Source organism: Lolium rigidum, chromosome 7, assembly GCF_022539505.1.
Source record: "Lolium rigidum isolate FL_2022 chromosome 7, APGP_CSIRO_Lrig_0.1, whole genome shotgun sequence".
Classification (NCBI taxonomy): domain Eukaryota; kingdom Viridiplantae; phylum Streptophyta; class Magnoliopsida; order Poales; family Poaceae; genus Lolium; species Lolium rigidum.
Window position 1 is genome coordinate 337,571,225 of NC_061514.1, and position 18,225 is coordinate 337,589,449.

The window sequence follows — 18,225 nt, forward strand, 5'->3', positions numbered from 1 at the left end:
ACCCGAGAGATTTTGACAAAATATGTGACAGGAGAAAATATAGCGACATAAGGCGTGGAGCCTACACCCAAGCACAAGTCCTTGGCTGTAGCTTCGGGGGCTACTCCCATCGGGAACGCTGTTCGCGTGCCCGATGAAATTATAAAAAAAAAGAGAGATAGAGAAAAAGAAGAAGAAAAAGTGAGCATATTTCGAGTTATGTACATAACTCTACATATACTCCCATCAGGAAAGCAATATAAGTCATCTGTTGACTCAATAAAATGTGCCATTCCAACAGCCGAATAAGCACTCGACAATATATTCTCAGAACGCCAAAGTTGCGAACAATTTCTGAATGCCGCAAATTTGCGAAGGTAAGACCCCAAATCCGTTCTGTGTGGCGTGGCGCCGTCTCTGACGTCGGTTCGCTACTTTTATCCGTATCAACAGATACGAAGAAAAATCCTAACGGACGCGTTAGGTACCCGATAAATATGACTGGGACTCGACAGAATGGTAAGACCTTAAGCGGCGCCTGTCGAAGTTTACACCAGTATCCCGAGATCATGTCCGGGGACGTGATCTTGAAGTAGGTTTTTGCGGATTGCCACTAGAGCAGTTAACTAGTACCTGATCCGTCAGATGAACTAGCCCCAACTACCATTATCCCTATACAATATAGAAATTCATATGAAGAAATATAGTGAAGTTTAAAGTTGTCGAGTAAATATAAACAGTGGAGATTTTCCCTGACTCTACGATTCAAGCAAAATCTCGGGGGCTACTGACATAGGCATCCCCAATGGCCCTGCCGAAGTTAGTACCCGGGGTTTACTGAAGGCCCACGACTCGAAGAATAATAAGAATCGGAAGCCCAAGTTGATATTTAGGAAAGCTAGAGTTGTATTAGAAGATGATGTTTGTAATCTTGCGGGATGGGTTGGAAACCCTCCCGGACTTTGTAACTTGTACAATACGAATCCCTCGACTCCACCTCCTATATAAGGGGGAGTCGAGGGACAAAGAAAGCATCGAATCATTGTCTCTCAAACCCTAGTTTTCATAATCGTCGAGTACTTTTCGGCTGAAACCTTCGAGATCTACTTGCCCTCTACTTCCAACTAAACCCTAGTCTACAACCCGTAGGCATTGACAAGTTAATCCCTTGTCAACCACCAAGTGTAAATACATATCCACTAGTGGCCTTAATCTCATCAGCATCAGAAATCCAGTTTGAGTCACTATACCCTCTAGTACCCTCGGATACCCAGTATAGTGAATGCCATAACTCGCAGTGCCTTTTAGATAGTGCATCACTTTTTAAAGAGCATGCCAGTGATCATCGCCAGGATTTGATACAAATCGACTAAGTTTGCTCACAGCAAAGGCGATGTCAGGCCTCGTAGCGCTAGCCAAATACATAAGTGAGCCAATAATCTGAGCATATCTCAGTTGATCTCTAGCAGTCTCTTTATTCTTTCTAAGCAGCACACTAGGATCATAAGGCGTTGGACAAGACTTGCAATCGCTATACCCAAAACGACTCAAGATCTTTTCCACATAGTGAGATTGAAGCGAGTGTGATACGTCTCCGACGTATCGATAATTTCTTATGTTCTATGCCATATTATTGATGATACCTACATGTTTTATGCACACTTTATGTCATATTCGTGCATTTTACGGAACTAACCTATTAACAAGATGCCGAAGTGCCGGTTCTCGTTTTACTGCTGTTTTTGGTTTCGAAATCCTAGTAACGAAATATTCTCGGAATTGGACGAAACGAAGACCCGGGGGCCTATTTTTCCACGGAGCTTCCGGAAGACCGAAGAACACACGAAGTGGGGCCACGAGGTGGCCAAACCACATGGCGGCGCGGCCTAGGGGGCCGCGCCGCCTATGGTGTGGCCCCCTCGTCCGGCCCCCGACTCGCCCTTCCGCCTACTTAAAGCCTCCGTCGCGAAACCCACGAGGCGAAAAACCACGATACGGAAAACCTTGCGAGACGCCGCCGCCGCCGATCCCATCTCGGGGGATTACGGAGATCTCCTCCGGCACCCTGCCGGAGAGGGGATTCATCTCCCGGAGGACTCTACACCGCCATGGTCGCCTCCGGAGTGATGAGTGAGTAGTTCACCCCTGGACTATGGGTCCATAGCAGTAGCTAGATGGTTGTCTTCTCCTCATTGTGCTTCATTGTTGGATCTTGTGAGCTGCCTAACATGATCAAGATCATCTATACGTAATACTATATGTTGTGTTTGTCGGGATCCGATGGATAGAGAATACCATGTCATGTTAATTATCAAGTTGTTATACATGTGTTGTTTATGATCTTGCATGCTCTCCGTTTCTAGTAGAGGCTCGGCCAAGTTTTTACTTTTAACTCCAAGAGGGAGTACTTATGCTCGATAGTGGGTTCATGCACGCATTGACACCTGGGACGATGATGAGAAAGTTCTAAGGTTGTGTTGTGTTGTTGCCACTAGGGATAAAACATTGGCGCTATGTCCGAGGATGTAGTTGTTGATTACATTACGCACCATACTTAATGCAATTGTCCGTTGCTTTGCAACTTAATACTGGAAGGGGTTCGGATGATAACTCTGAAGGTGGACTTTTTAGGCATAGATGCGGTTGGATGGCGGTCTATGTACTTTGTCGTAATGCTCAATTAAATCTCACTATACTTATCATGTCATGTATGTGCATTGTTATGCCCTCTCTATTTGTCAATTGCCCGACTGTAATTTGTTCACCCAACATGCTTTTATCTTATGGGAGAGACACCTCTAGTGAGCTGTGGACCCCGGTCCATTCTTTTAATACTTGAAATACAAATCTGTTGCAATACTTGTTTTACTTGTTTTCTCTGCAAACAATCATCTTCCACACAATACGGTTAATCCTTTGTTACGGCAAGCCGGTGAGATTGACAACCTCACTCTGTTTCGTTGGGGCAAAGTACTTTGGTTGTGTTGTGCGGGTTCCACGTTGGCGCCGGAATCTACGGTGTTGCGCCGCACTACATCCCGCCGCCATCAACCTTCAACGTGCTTCTTGACTCCTACTGGTTCGATTAAACCTTGGTTTCTAACGAGGGAAACTTGCCGCTGTGCGCATCACACCTTCCTCTTGGGGTTCCCAACGGACGTGTCAACTACACGCATCAAGCAAATTTACGGCGCCGTTGCCGGGGAGATCAAGACACGCTGCAAGGGGAGTCTCCACTTCTCAATCTCTTTACTTTGTTTTTGTCTTGCTTTATTTTATTTACTACTTTGTTTGCTGCACTTATATCAAAACACAAAAAAATTAGTTGCTAGCTTTACTTTATTTACTTGTCTTGTTTGCTATATCAAAAACACAAAAAAATTAGTTTACTTGCATTTACTTTATCTAGTTTGCTTTATTTACTATTGCTAAAATGGCCAACCCTGAAAATACTAAGTTGTGTGACTTCACTAGCACAAATAATAATGATTTCTTATGCACACCTATTGCTCCACCTGCTACTACAGCGGAATTCTTTGAAATTAAACCTGCTTTACTTAATCTTGTTATGCGAGAGCAATTTTCAAGTGTTAGTTCGATGATGCTTGCTGCCCATCTCAATAATTTTGTTGAACTATGTGAGATGCAAAAATATAAAGATGTAGATGGTGACATTATAAAATTAAAATTGTTCCCTTTCTCATTAAGAGGAAGAGCTAAAGATTGGTTGCTATCTCTGCCTAAGAATAGTATTGATTCATGGACTAAATGCAAGGATGCTTTTATTGGTAGATATTATCCCCCTGCTAAAATTATATCTTTGAGGAGTAGCATAATGAATTTTAAACAATTGGATAATGAACATGTTGCTCAAGCTTGGGAAAGAATGAAATCTCTGGTTAAAAATTGCCCAACCCATGGACTGACTACTTGGATGATCATCCAAACCTTCTATGCAGGACTAAATTTTTCTTCGCGGAATTTATTGGATTCAGCTGCTGGAGGTACCTTTATGTCCATCACTCTTGGTGAAGCAACAAAGCTTCTTGATAATATGATGGTTAATTACTACGAATGGCACACGGAAAGAGCTCCACAAGGTAAGAAGGTAAATTCTGTTGAAGAATCCTCTTCCTTGAGTGATAAGATTGATGCTATTATGTCTATGCTTGTTAATGGTAGGACTAATGTTGATCCTAATAATGTTCCGCTAGCTTCATTGGTTGCTCAAAATTCTAGACCACATCCTGCTAATGGTAATTCTTATGGTAGATATGTTTCACCTAATGAGGAAAAGATGTTAGAAATTGAAAGGTCCACCAAGAGCTTTATGCAATCACAGTATGAGCAAAATAAATTGTTTACTAAAACTATGAATGAGCAATCTACCTTGTTGAAGAAAATAGGAAATCAACTTGAAAATCTGAATATGGAGATTTACGGGTTGCAAACTAAACTTGCAAATGCTTGAAGACCGAATCTCATACATGTACGCGTCACAATCTTCTTTAATTAATAAAATGGCTGCTAAACCTGATGATATTGAAAATAAAATTGTTACTACAGCAAATGCCATCCAAGTTAGAATTAATGAGAATATAAAATTAATGGCTGAACTGCGTGCTAGGTGGGATAGAGAAGAAAATGAAAAACTAGCTAAAAAGGAAAATGTAGCTAAAGTTTGGACTATTACCACCACTAGCAATGTTAATGATTCATATGTTGCTGCACCTCCTACTATCAATGGTAAAATAATTGGTGTTAGCAATGCTTCTACTCCTAGTGCAAAGCGCGCAAAATTACTCGAAACTGCTAAAACTGCTGAAATTGCCTGTGATAAAGCTGCTGAAATTTTTTCCAACCTTGGGGATGATAATCCCATTGCTTTGGATTGTAATGATTTAGATTTTGATGATTGCCACATCTCTGAAGTTATAAAGTTCTTGCAAAAACTTGCTAAAAGTCCCAATGCTAGTGCTATAAATTTGGCTTTCACAAAACATATTACAAATGCTCTCATAAAAGCTAGAGAAGAGAAACTAAAACTTGAAACTTCTATTCCTAGAAAGCTAGAGGATGGTTGGGAGCCCATCATTAAAATGAGAGTCAAAGATTTTGATTGTAATGCCTTGTGTGATCTTGGTGCAAGTATTTCTGTTATGCCTAAAAAAGTCTATGATATGCTTGACTTGCCACGATTGAAGAATTGTTATTTGGATGTTAATCTCACTGATAATGCTAAAAAGAAACCTTTGGGGAAAGTTGATAATATTCATATTATGGTTAACAATAACCTTGTCCCCGTTGATTTTGTTGTCTTGGATATTGAATGCAATGCATCTTGCCCCATTATATTGGGAAGACCTTTTCTTCGAACCGTTGGTGCTACTATTGATATGAAGGAAGGTAATATTAAATATCAATTTCCTCTCAAGAAAGGTATGGAACACTTCCCTATAAAGAGAATAAAGTTACCTTATGATTCTATCATTAGAACAAATTATGATGTTGATGCTTCGTCTCTTGATGTTACTTGAGTTACACTTTCTGCGCCTAGCTGAAAGGCGTTAAAGAAAAGCGCTTATGGGAGACAACCCATGTTTTTACTACAGTACTTTTGTTTTATATTTGTGTCTTGGAAGTTGTTTACTACTGTAGCAACCTCTCCTTATCTTAGTTTTGAGTTTTGTTGTGCCAAGTAAAGTCTTTGATAGAAAAGTAAGTACTAGATTTGGATTACTGCGCAGTTCCAGATTTCTTTGTTGTCACGAATCTGGGTCTATCTCCCTGTAGGTAGCTCAGAAAATTACGCCAATTTACGAGCATGATCCTCAGATATGTACGCAACTTTCATTCAATTTGAGCATTTTCGTTTGAGCAAGTCTGGTGGCCTAATAAAATCCATCTTTACGGACTGTTCTGTTTTGACAGATTCTGTCTTTTATTTCGCATTGCCTCTTTTGCTATGTTGGATGAATTTCTTTGATCCACTAATGTCCAGTAGCTTTATGCAATGTACAGAAGTGTTAAGAATGATTGTGTCACCTCTGAACATGTGAATTTTTATTATGCACTAACCCTCTAATGAGTTGTTTCGAGTTTGGTGTGGAGGAAGTTTTCAAGGATCAAGAGAGGAGTATGATGCAATATGATTAAGGAGAGTGAAAGCTCTAAGCTTGGGGATGCCCCGGTGGTTCACCCCTGCATATATTAAGAAGACTCAAGCGTCTAAGCTTGGGGATGCCCAAGGCATCCCCTTCTTCATCGACAACATTATCAGGTTCCTTCCCTGAAACTATATTTTTATTCGGCCACATCTTATGTACTTTGCTTGGAGCGTCGGTTTGTTCTTGTTTTTTGTTTTGTTTGAATAAAATGGATCCTAGCATTCACTTTATGGGAGAGAGACACGCTCCGCTGTTGCATATGGACAAATATGTCCTTAGGCTCTACTCATAGTATTCATGGCGAAGTTTCTTCTTCGTTAAATTGTTATATGGTTGGAATTGGAAAATGATACATGTAGTAACTCTAAAATGTCTTGGATAATTTGATACTTGGCAATTGTTGTGCTCATGTTTAAGCTCTTGCATCATATACTTTGCACCCATTAATGAAGAAATACTTAGAGCTTGCTAATTTGGTTTGCATATTTGGTTTCTCTAGAGTCTAGATAACATCTAGTATTGAGTTTTGAACAACAAGGAAGACGGTATGGAGTCTTATAATGTTTACCATATGTCTTTTATGTGAGTTTTGTTGTACCGTTCATCCTTGTGTTTGTTTCAAATAGCCTTGCTAGCCTAAACCTTGTATCGAGAGGGAATACTTCTCATGCATCCAAAATCCTTGAGCCAACCACTATGCCATTTGTGTCCACCATACCTACCTACTACATGGTATTTATCCGCCATTCCAAAGTAAATTGCTTGAGTGCTACCTTTAAAATTCCATCATTCACCTTTGCAATATATAGCTCATGGGACAAATAGCTTAAAAACTATTGTGGTATTGAATATGTACTTATGCACTTTATCTCTTATTAAGTTGCTTGTTGAGCGATAACCATGTTTACGGGGACGCCATCAACTATTCTTTGTTGGATATCATGTGAGTTGCTATGCATGTCCGTCTTGTCCGAAGCAAGAGAGATCTACCACCTTCATGGTTGGAGCATGCATATTGTTAGAGAAGAACTTTGGGCCGCTAACTAAAGCCATGATTCATGGTGGAAGTTTCGGTTTGGACATATATCCTCAATCTCATATGAGAATAATAATTGTTGCCACATGCTTATGCATTAAAGAGGAGTCCATTATCTGTTGTCCATGTTGTCCCGGTATGGATGTCTAAGTTGAGAATAATCAAAAGCGAGAAATCCAAAATGCGAGCTTTCTCCTTAGACCTTTGTACAGGCGGCATGTTGGTACCCCATTGTGACACTTGGTCAAAACATGTGCATTGCAAAGATCCGGTAGTCCAAGTTAATTAGGACAAGGTGCGGGCACTATTAGTATACTATGCATGAGACTTGCAACTTGTAAGATATAATGTACATAACTCATATGCTTTATTACTACCGTTGACAAAATTGTTTCATGTTTTCAAAATAAAAGCTCTAGCACAAATATAGAAATCGATGCTTTCCTCTTTGAAGGACCATTCTCTTTACTTTTATGTTGAGTCGAGTTCACCTATTTCTCTCCACCTCAAGAAGCAAACACTTGTGTGAAGCTGTGCATTGATTCCTACATATTTGCATATTGTACTTGTTATATTACTCTATGTTGACAATTATCCATGAGATATACATGTTACAAGTTGAAAGCAACCGCTGAAACTTAATCTTCCTTTGTGTTGCTTCAATGCCTTTACTTTGATTTATTGCTTTATGAGTTAACTCTTATGCAAGACTTATTAATACTTGTCTTGAAGTACTATTCATGAAAAGTCTTTGCTATATGATTCACTTGTTTACTCATGTCATCACCATTGTTTTGATCGCTGCATCCACTACATATGTTTACAAATAGTATGATCAAGGTTATGATGGCATATCACTTCAGAAATTATCTTTGTTATCGTTTTACCCTGCTCGGGACGAGCGAGAACTAAGCTTGGGGATGCTTGATACGTCTCCGACGTATCGATAATTTCTTATGTTCTATGCCATATTATTGATGATACCTACATGTTTTATGCACACTTTATGTCATATTCGTGCATTTTACGGAACTAACCTATTAACAAGATGCCGAAGTGCCGGTTCTGTTTTACTGCTGTTTTTGGTTTCAGAAATCCTAGTAACGAAATATTCTCGGAATTGGACGAAACGAAGACCCAGGGGCCTATTTTTCCACAGAGCTTCCAGAAGACCGAAGAACACACGAAGTGGGGCCACGAGGTGGCCAAACCACATGGCGGCGCGACCCAGGGGGGGCCCGCGCCGCCCTATGGTGTGGCCCCTCGTCTGGCCCCCGACTCTGCCCTTCCGCCTACTTAAAGCCTCCGTCGCGAAACCCCTGAGGCGAAAAACCACGATACGGAAAACCTTGCGAGACGCCGCCGCCGCCGATCCCATCTCGGGGGATTACGGAGATCTCCTCCGGCACCCTGCCGGAGAGGGGATTCATCTCCCGGAGGACTCTACACCGCCATGGTCGCCTCCGGAGTGATGAGTGAGTAGTTCACCCCTGGACTATGGGTCCATAGAAGTAGCTAGATGGTTGTCTTCTCCTCATTGTGCTTCATTGTTGGATCTTGTGAGCTGCCTAACATGATCAAGATCATCTATCTGTAATACTATATGTTGTGTTTGTCGGGATCCGATGGATAGAGAATACCATGTCATGTTAATTATCAAGTTGTTATACATGTGTTGTTTATGATCTTGCATGCTCTCCGTTTCTAGTAGAGGCTCGATCTGGCCAAGTTTTTACTTTTAACTCCAAGAGGGAGTACTTATGCTCGATAGTGGGTTCATGCCTGCATTGACACCAGGACGATGACGAGAAAGTTCTAAGGTTGTGTTGTGCTTGTTGCCACTAGGGATAAAACATTGGCGCTATGTCCGAGGATGTAGTTGTTGATTACATTACGCACCATACTTAATGCAATTGTCTGTTGCTTTGCAACTTAATACTTGGAAGGGGTTCGGATGATAACTCTGAAGGTGGACTTTTTAGGCATAGATGCGGTTGGATGGCGGTCTATGTACTTTGTCGTAATGCCCAATTAAATCTCACTATACTTATCATGTCATGTATGTGCATTGTTATGCCCTCTCTATTTTTCAATTGCCCGACTGTAATTTGTTCACCCAACATGCTTTTATCTTATGGGAGAGACACCTCTAGTGAGCTGTGGACCCCGGTCCATTCTTTTAATACTTGAAATAAAAATCTGCTTGCAATACTTGTTTTACTTGTTTTCTCTGCAAACAATCATCTTCCACACAATACGGTTAATCCTTTGTTACGGCAAGCCGGTGAGATTGACAACCTCACTTGTTTCGTTGGGGCAAAGTACTTTGGTTGTGTTGTGCGGGTTCCACGTTGGCGCCGGAATCTGCGGTGTTGCGCCGCACTACATCCCGCCGCCATCAACCTTCAACGTGCTTCTTGACTCCCTACTTGGTTCGATTAAACCTTGGTTTCTAACTGAGGGAAACTTGCCGCTGTGCGCATCACACCTTCCTCTTGGGGTTCCCAACGGACGTGTCAACTACACGCATCACGGTGTAATCCCACCATTTCCATCCTTCAACAGCTTGATGTTTAAGATTACATCAGCAACCCCAAGATCCTTCATCTCAAAGCAGCGAGATAAGAAATCCTTGGTCTTCTTGATGATATTCAGGTTGGTTCCGAAAATCGGTATATCATCGACGTACAAGCAAAGAATGACTCCTTCGCTCCCACCATGGCGATAGTACACACATTTATCGGCTTCATTTACAACAAAGCCTTCGGCAGTTAAAGTTCTTTCGAACTTCTCATGCCACTTGCTTAGGTGCTTGCTTGAGACCATATAGAGACTTCAACAATTTGCACACCTTTCCTTCTTGACCATTTACTACAAATCCATCTGGCTGGTCCATGTAAATTTCCTCATCCAACTCTCCATTTAGGAAAGCTGTCTTAACATCCATTTGATGAATGAGAAGACCGTATGAGGGAGACAGTGATAGTAGTACTCTAATGGTAGTCAATCTAGCTACAGGTGAGTAGGTATCAAAGAAGTCTTCACCTTCCTTTTGTGTATAACCCTTGGCCACAAGCCGTGCCTTGTACTTTTCAATTGTACCATCAGGCCTAAGCTTCTTCTTAAACACCCATTTACATCCTACGGGTTTGCACCCATAAGGACGATCAGTAATCTCCCAAGTTCCATTAGCCAAAATGGAGTCCATCTCACTTCGGACAGCTTCCTTCCAATAGTCAGCATCTGGAGATGCATAGGCTTCTGAAATAGAAGTGGGAGTGTCATCCACGAGATACACAATGAAATCATTACCAAAGGACTTTGCAGTCCTCTGTCTCTTACTCTTTTAGGAACTTCATTGTTATCCTCCTCAAGATTCTCAAGGTGTTCTATCGGAATGGTGAATTCAGGAATTGTAGCAAATTCCTGGATAGATGTACTAGGCATCCCCTGATTCGATGAGCTAGGCATATCCTTCATGGGAAATATATCCTCAAAGAAAGTCGCATCATTCGACTCCATGATTGTACCAACATGCATGTAGGATACCTTAGACTTTACTATCAAGAATCTATAGCCAATGCTATGAAAAGCATAGCCCAGAAAAACACAATCAACAGTTTTTGGTCCAAGCTTGCGCTTCTTGGGAATTGGCACATTGACTTTGGCCAAACATCCCCAAGTCCGTAGGTAAGAGAGTTTCAATCTTTTCTTCTCCCATTCCTCGAATGGAGTTATCTCCTTATTCTTTGTGGGAACTCGGTTTAGGACATGACATGCAGTCAATATCGCCTCCCCCCACCATGCCTTGGAGAGACCCGATGTGTCTAACATGGCGTTAACCAAATCAGTTAGAGTGCGGTTCTTTCTTTCGGCCACCCCATTTGACTGAGGTGAGTAGGGAGGCGTCCTCTCATGGATTATACCATGCTCTGCACAAAATGAGTCAAACTCATTGGAGAAATACTCTCCACCACGATCAGACCTAAGTCGCTTGATCTTTCGTTCAAGTTAATTTTCTGTTTCAGCTTTATAGATTTTGAAGAAACTTAACGCTTCATCCTTCGATTTCAGAAGATACACATAATAATATCTAGTTGAGTCATCAATCAACGTCATGAAGTATTTCTTTCCACCTTTTGTCAACACACCATTCATCTCGCAAATATCTGAATGTATGAGTTCTAGAGGTGCCAAATTTCTTACCTCCGCGATCGTATGAGACTTGCGAGGTTGCTTAGCTTGAACACACACTTGGCACTTAGAACCCTTTACATTAGTGAAACTTGGGATTAAATTCAGTTTAGCTAGCCGCGTCATACAACCAAAATTAACATGACAAAGACGTGAATGCCAAACATTTGTCTCAATGTTGGTGCAAATATGATTAACAACTTTATTACAAACGTCTGACAGGGATAGGCGGAACAAACCTCCGCACTCATAGCCTTTACCAACAAAAGTTCCAAATTTTGACACAACAAATTTATTGGACTCAAACACAATCTTGTAGCCATCACGACACATAAGCGATCCGCTAACAAGATTTTTATTGATAGAAGGGACATGATGCATGTTCTTCACGCGCACGATCTTCCCCGAAGTGAACTTCAGATCGACCGTACCAACACCACGCATAGTAGCATGCGAGCCGTTGCCCATCAACACGGAGGAAGTCCCTGCGACCTGATAAGAAGAAAACATGGAGATATCAGCATAAACGTGTACATTGGCACCTGTGTCAATCCACCATTCAGGATAATGACATATTGAAAGGATAGTAGGAAATATACCATACCCGGCATCCTTCAGTGTCTCTAATGACAACATTGGCAGTCTTGCTGCCCTTTCCTTGCTGAGGCTTGTCAAAGCAGTTTGGGCAATTGGGAGCCCAATTCAGGATCACCACAGACGTGGCATACTCCTTTCTTCTTATCGGTCTTACTTTTGAAATTGGTAGACTGTGAGGCCTTGTTCTTCCCATCAAATTTTCCTTTGCCATCATACTTGTTCTTGTTCTTGGACTTGTAGGATTGGAAGTTCTTCTTCCGTACCAAGTTGGCACTAGAACCTCCCTCAACACCTCGAGCACGTGTGTCTTTTGCCCTTGCCTTTTCTTCCACGTCAAGAGACCCAATGAGATCCGTAGTGGAAAACTCTTGTCTCTTGTGCTTCAGAGAAGTAGCAAAATTCCTCCATGAAGGAGGAATCTTGGCAATGATACCTCCGGCAATAAACTTGTCCAGCAACGCACAAGTGAACTGCTCAAGTTCCTTAGCAATGGACTGTATCTCATGAGCCTGCTTAACGATGGAGCGCTCATTAGTCATCTTGAAGTCATAAAATTGTTCCATTCCATACAGTTCACTGCCCGCATCCGAGACCCAAACTTGGTCTCGATTGCGTCCCACATATCCTTGCCCGTAGAGATGGACAAATATGAGTCAACAATGTTCTCGCCAAGAACGCTGATGATATCACCCCTCAGAAGGGTGTCGGCATCCTCAAAAGCTTTCTCCTCGAGGGGAGTAAGCTCTCCTTTAGGCTTGCCCTTAGTGGCGTCAAAGCATCTCATGGTTGTAAGCCAGAGAATAGCTCTCGCACGCCACCTCTTGTAATTCACGCCCTCGAAAGGAGGAGGCTTAAGAGATGAAGCAAAGCTAACCGAGGAATAATGCCTATAAGGTTTTTGGATTGTTGAATATATTAGCAAATTTCTCCATGATTTAATCAAATAAAACAGTAGATAAAACATGACTAAAAAGTTTGAGACTAAACTAGTCATGCAAATCACCATAGAATAAAGGAGCAACAAGTCTACTGAGTGGTAGGCGCATATGGTGTTGTGTCTCATCGTGTATCTCTGGAGAGGAGCGACCTCTTTTATACAGAGAGAGAAGCTGAATAGGCCACGCGAGGACATGAAACGAAGGGCCAGGGAGGTAAACCAAACAGGCAGCAGCCGAAGCTGAACAGCCTAGCGTCTGTTCATATACCCGTTCATGAGTGGCAAAAAGAAAGAGAGAGAGGCTCGAGGCTCGAGGCATTCCCGCAAGGTGTGTCGTGTCGAGGCGAGCGGCGGCGTCGTCGGAGGAGGAGCGCGCGTGTGGTCAGCTCCTATTTCCTCCTATTATTTCTCTCTTACAAAAGGTATGAAGAGCTCCCATTATAAGCTGCTCCAACTCTTCTTCAACTAGCAATGTGGGACTAAACTTTTGTCCCATCCCTGCCATGCATGAATGGGCCATGCCGGCCTCTGGGATTTATTAGTAATTTCTGGAATATTTATTGTGTTGATTCAATATGGGCCAAAATTCCAACATTATTTGGGTAGCGGAAGATTCTTACACTTGGAACATTGTATTTCCATGGTTTCTTTCTAATCACATAGATGCACTTTTACTGATTACATTAGTGAATAGAATATGTGGCGAGGTAACAGTTTTCACTCCTGTAATAAGAATCCTTAACATTTAACATTTGTTCATACATCAGGATGAGGCTCCGGAAACAAGCATGTACGATAACAATTGGTATCTCTCGATCCTCTAGGTAATGCCTTTGTTTTCCTATTTTGAGTCAACTGGTGTAAATTTCATTCTTTGTTGTTGTCTAAATTAATGCAATCATTATAAGAAAATAGGAGATCCTTTAGCGCAGACAGCTGCTTCCAGATCATGCCCTTTGTTTGGCTGCTTGAGGTGATCCCTTTCAGTCTGTCCTATTCCACTACTCGGTAAACATTTTTTATTTTGCTTAGCTTGCAACAAATAGATAGTTATTGGATTTAGCTATTAGAATACCATCTACTGTGACACGATGGGCTTTTGGTATCTCCAATTCACATTTGCACTGGAGTACTTGAGAAAATTGCGGACAAATTTAGAAAGAAAGTGTATATTTTCATGGTGTAGTGAAGGATGATTCTGAAAATCCGAGACAATGATTCTTTTCGTGCATAGTTTTATATATTTTCAGTGCATTGAGAGATTTAATTCAGTATAGCAATTTCATGGTTTCTGTTGACTAGCTCTAAGAATTAAAACCACAAAGATTTGTCTTTGTTTGGTTAAGCTAGCCAACTTCACTAAGTATGAGATTGCCAAGGGTATTTACGCTAATATAGTGTTGGATCTGTAGAGAAATTCAATAACTTTCTTGAAATAAAATCCATGTTTTGTATTTTCCTTTGGTGAGCTTTACCAAACCAAAGCTGTAATGTTCTGAGATTCAGAGTTGCCATTATAATTGATAGGATGTGTCGTATTTTGGTACATATGGTTGCAACATGCCACGTGTTAGGTTCTTGACCTATTATCTTTGGTTCTCACGAGTTGGAATTTTCTCTGTCATGGAGCCTCATGTGATCAGGACGTCGAACATTTTATTTTGTTAACCATGTCGGACTATTTGCGTAGATAAGCTATACTGCATCAATTTTATGCTTAATACACTTTGTGTGAACGTGAGGATTGCCTTCCAATACACAGTCTACTTTATGCGACCATGCTCTGGAAGATGCAAACCACCTGCTCATGCAATAATGCCCTTTCTCAGGTGAGGTTCGGATCAGATTGCATCAAGCCCAATTGTTTGGAGCCTAAAAAACAGGACACATCCAGGAAACTATGGCGAGAAAGAAAGGCTATGAGTTTTGACTGTAAGACTGCAAATCTGCAACAAGTTTTACAGGTGACATTGCATGAATTTGCACCGTTTGAGGTTGCCAAAACAATAGTAGACAGGGGTGAGTAGTAGTCCGGATTTTGTTTTAGTGGGGGGTGTCTTGTAATCAGTCTTGTAACTGCTTTATGCCGAATTTAATGAAATGACAAGCAAGCTTTTTTGGTTGCCTCTTTAAATAAGTACTTTGGTTTACACTTATCACGTGTGTGCCTTTTACTTCTCACGTCGTCTGATCAATTTCTGCTTCTTGCTAAGGTAGGTTACTATTTTGTCAAGGTTAGTCAAAACAATTATAATTTTAATGTAATTGACCATGTTGCCAAGAAATTGGAACTATTGTATTTTTTGTTATCTCGAATCTTTGGAGAGATGAAAGAGAATGTATTTAAGCTGTTAGTATCTTCATATGATAAATTAATCTTTGACCTATTTCTCAGTTCTCAGTAGAGAGGCCGGGCTTTATAACTTAGTAATGTACTTCACGGTACAAGGGACCAACTAGCTTTGTTTCTTCATAATCGTTAATACAAGCTAATTCTCTTAGGTGATCCTTTCTTAGATGTGCTGGCAAATCCTAAAGGATTTCAGTCAGTGAGGTTCCCGGAATTCTTGATGCATTAGATAAATCAAAGGAGACATAGTGCCACCAAAGGATGCATATATAATCCTAAAAAAAATATGCATATATGTAAATATGCAGGCAATTCAAAGCAGACACATAGCAGCATGTTTCATAAGTTATCAACATTCATTGGAAAATATAAATTACTCATATGTGTATTTGACATATATACTAAGAATCTCTATATTTTAATAGACATGGAATGATGATATATAGTGATCTTGGTATGCAAGTATGATCAGGCCACTTGTGGCCTGTGTGCATTTGTTCTTTGATTCTTAGCGAGGATCCTGGTGTATTATTATTGAAGGAAATGACAGTACGTCAATTGTACTTATTGTATGTGGTGATGGCACGCTAAAAAAATATGATATTCATACACATTTATTTCTCTTTGCTATGAACAAATGGTTGGATGCAACAAATATTGCGCCTGTGTTATACATGTGTTAAATAGTTGCTTGAAAGTTTTTATTTTCTTTCAAAAGAATTGCGTATATAGCCTTAAGGGCACTCAAAGACATACTGAATTCTTGGAAAACTAAACAGGCATCAGCCGAGTAAAACTTATGTTTTTATTTTCTTCAAAAAAGATAGCCTATATAAGTTTAAGGGCTCTCAAAGACCTACTGAATTCTTAGACAACTAAACAAACATCAACAGCATGTCTTGCATTTGCCTGTGGGCTGGAACACACCAGATCATCTAGTTAAGATAAAAGGTGTGTGAGGAGTGAGGACCGGAGCTAAATCAGACGAAATATTGCGCCCACGTGATTCGTACTCGGGACAGCCAAAAGACGCTAGTGCGCTCTAGCCACTGAGCTACTAGCTCATCCACATCGTCGAGAAAGAAGGAAGAGGGCTCCTATGATCATATAGTTATGGAGCTTAAAGCGAGGACAACTAAATTCCAAGAGATCTAGTTTGTTCACGACAGCCGTTCGTCGAATGGCAACCCGCATGGTTTGGCAAAGGGTACGGTGTCTAGAGATTTATGGCGTCATGTGTAATAAGGAATTCCACCCGTGGGTATTTGTATGCACTATGATTTTATTTGAATAAAGTGGGCTGTGAGTTCTAAACAAAAAAATCTACCCAATCTTGTGACTAACCACCAATCAATTAGAGTGGAGTACCATCTGTTGCAAAGCCTTCCTCATATATAAACGCGCCTACGCCCGATCGATCGATGTGCTACTTCAGTTCATGCTCCGCACTCAGCACTTAAACACGGGAGGAGAGAGCGAAATGGAGGCCAAGACGAGGAGCCAAGAGACGGCCGCCGACGAGAGCACCCGGCCAGCGCCGCCGGCGCTGCCATGGTCGGCCCGGCTCCAGATCTTCGCGCTCAGCGCCGCCACCGACCTGGCGCAGCGCAGCAACGGCACCGTCAACCGCTTCCTCTTCAAGCTCGGCGACAGGCAGACGCCCGCGAGGCCGAGCCCGGACGCGCTCGGCATCCGCTCCAACGACCTCACCGTCGACGCCACCCGGAACCTCTGGGCGCGCGTCTACTCCCCGGCTGCGGAGGCAGCCGGGGCGGGGCCTCTCCCCGTCGTCGTGTACTTCCACGGCGGCGGCTTGACGTTCCTCTCACCGTCGTCCTTGCCGGTGGACGGCATGTGCCGCCGCTTCTGCCACGAGCTGGGCGCCGTGGTCGTCTCCGTCAACTACCGCCTCGCGCCCGAGCACCGCTACCCGGCCGCCTACGACGACTGCGAGGAGGTGCTCCGCTACCTCGGCGCCACGGGCCTGCCCGCCGACATCGCCGTCCCGGTCGACCTCTCCCGCTGCTTCCTCGCCGGGGACAGCGCCGGCGGCAACATCGTCCACCACGTGGCCCAGCGATGGACGTCATCCCCTCCCTCCAACAACCCCGTCCGCCTCGCCGGTATCATCCTCCTGCAGGCGTACTTCGGCGGCGAGGAGCGCACCGAGGCGGAGCTGAGGCTGGAGGGCGTGGCGCCGCTGGTGAACATGCGCCGGTCGGACTGGTCGTGGAGGGCGTTCCTGCCGGAGGGTGCCGACCGGAACCACCCGGCGGCGCACGTGACGGGCGAGGCCGGCCCGGAGCCGGAGCTGCAGGAGGCGTTCCCGCCGGCCATGGTGGTCGTCGGCGGGCTCGACCCGCTGCAGGACTGGCAGCGCCGGTACGCCGCCATGCTGCTGCGGAAGGGGAAGACGGCGCGCCTGGTGGAGTTCCCCGGCGCGATCCACGCCTTCTACGCATTCCCCGAGCTCCCCGACGCCGTCAAGCTCGTGGAGGAAATCAAAGCCTTCATGGACAGCTACGCGTCCGCTCACTGATTGCTCCGCTAGCTGCTTGAGACGATCTCGAACTCGCGCGCACGTCTACTAACTGTTTCGTCATAAATGATCTGCATGTGCGCCGTTGTGCGAAGAAGATGATCTGAACGAACTTATGTGTTGTGAACTTACTGATGAATTGCATTTTGGTTCGATTTTTTCAACGTTGAGACGTGTGGATTGCGTGCGAGCTGCCGTCTGAACTTGTGGAGATCAGATGGAGAAGATGATCTGAACGTGTGACCATGCCTCCTTGCGCTCTCTCGAGTCTGAACAGAAGAAATTAAAGAATACAACTTGCATCTGCACCCATCTCTATACTTTTTGGAAGCTTTGCGTGTGATGTCTGAACGGAAAGCTCGAAAACCAGAGTTTAGGCTGTTTGACCCATGACGTGAGATCTGAACTGAAAATTAAACAATGCAA

At 42.9% G+C, this 18,225-nt stretch overlaps 1 protein-coding gene across 1 annotated transcript; it reads left to right on the plus strand.

The window, feature by feature from the left end:
* Positions 1-16,740: 16,740 nt before the first annotated feature.
* LOC124669365 (probable carboxylesterase 18) lies at positions 16,741-17,893 on the plus strand. Its single transcript, XM_047205989.1, has one exon. It carries the CDS (start codon positions 16,741-16,743, stop codon positions 17,797-17,799), a length of 1,059 nt encoding a protein of 352 aa, XP_047061945.1. The 3' UTR covers positions 17,800-17,893.
* The last annotated feature ends 332 nt before the right edge of the window (positions 17,894-18,225 follow it).

What these genes read in the sequence shown, in the direction of transcription:
- LOC124669365 (XM_047205989.1), top strand. Translation starts at nt 16,741, where the DNA reads ATGGAGGCCAAGACGAGGAGCCAAGAGACGGCCGCCGACGAGAGCACC.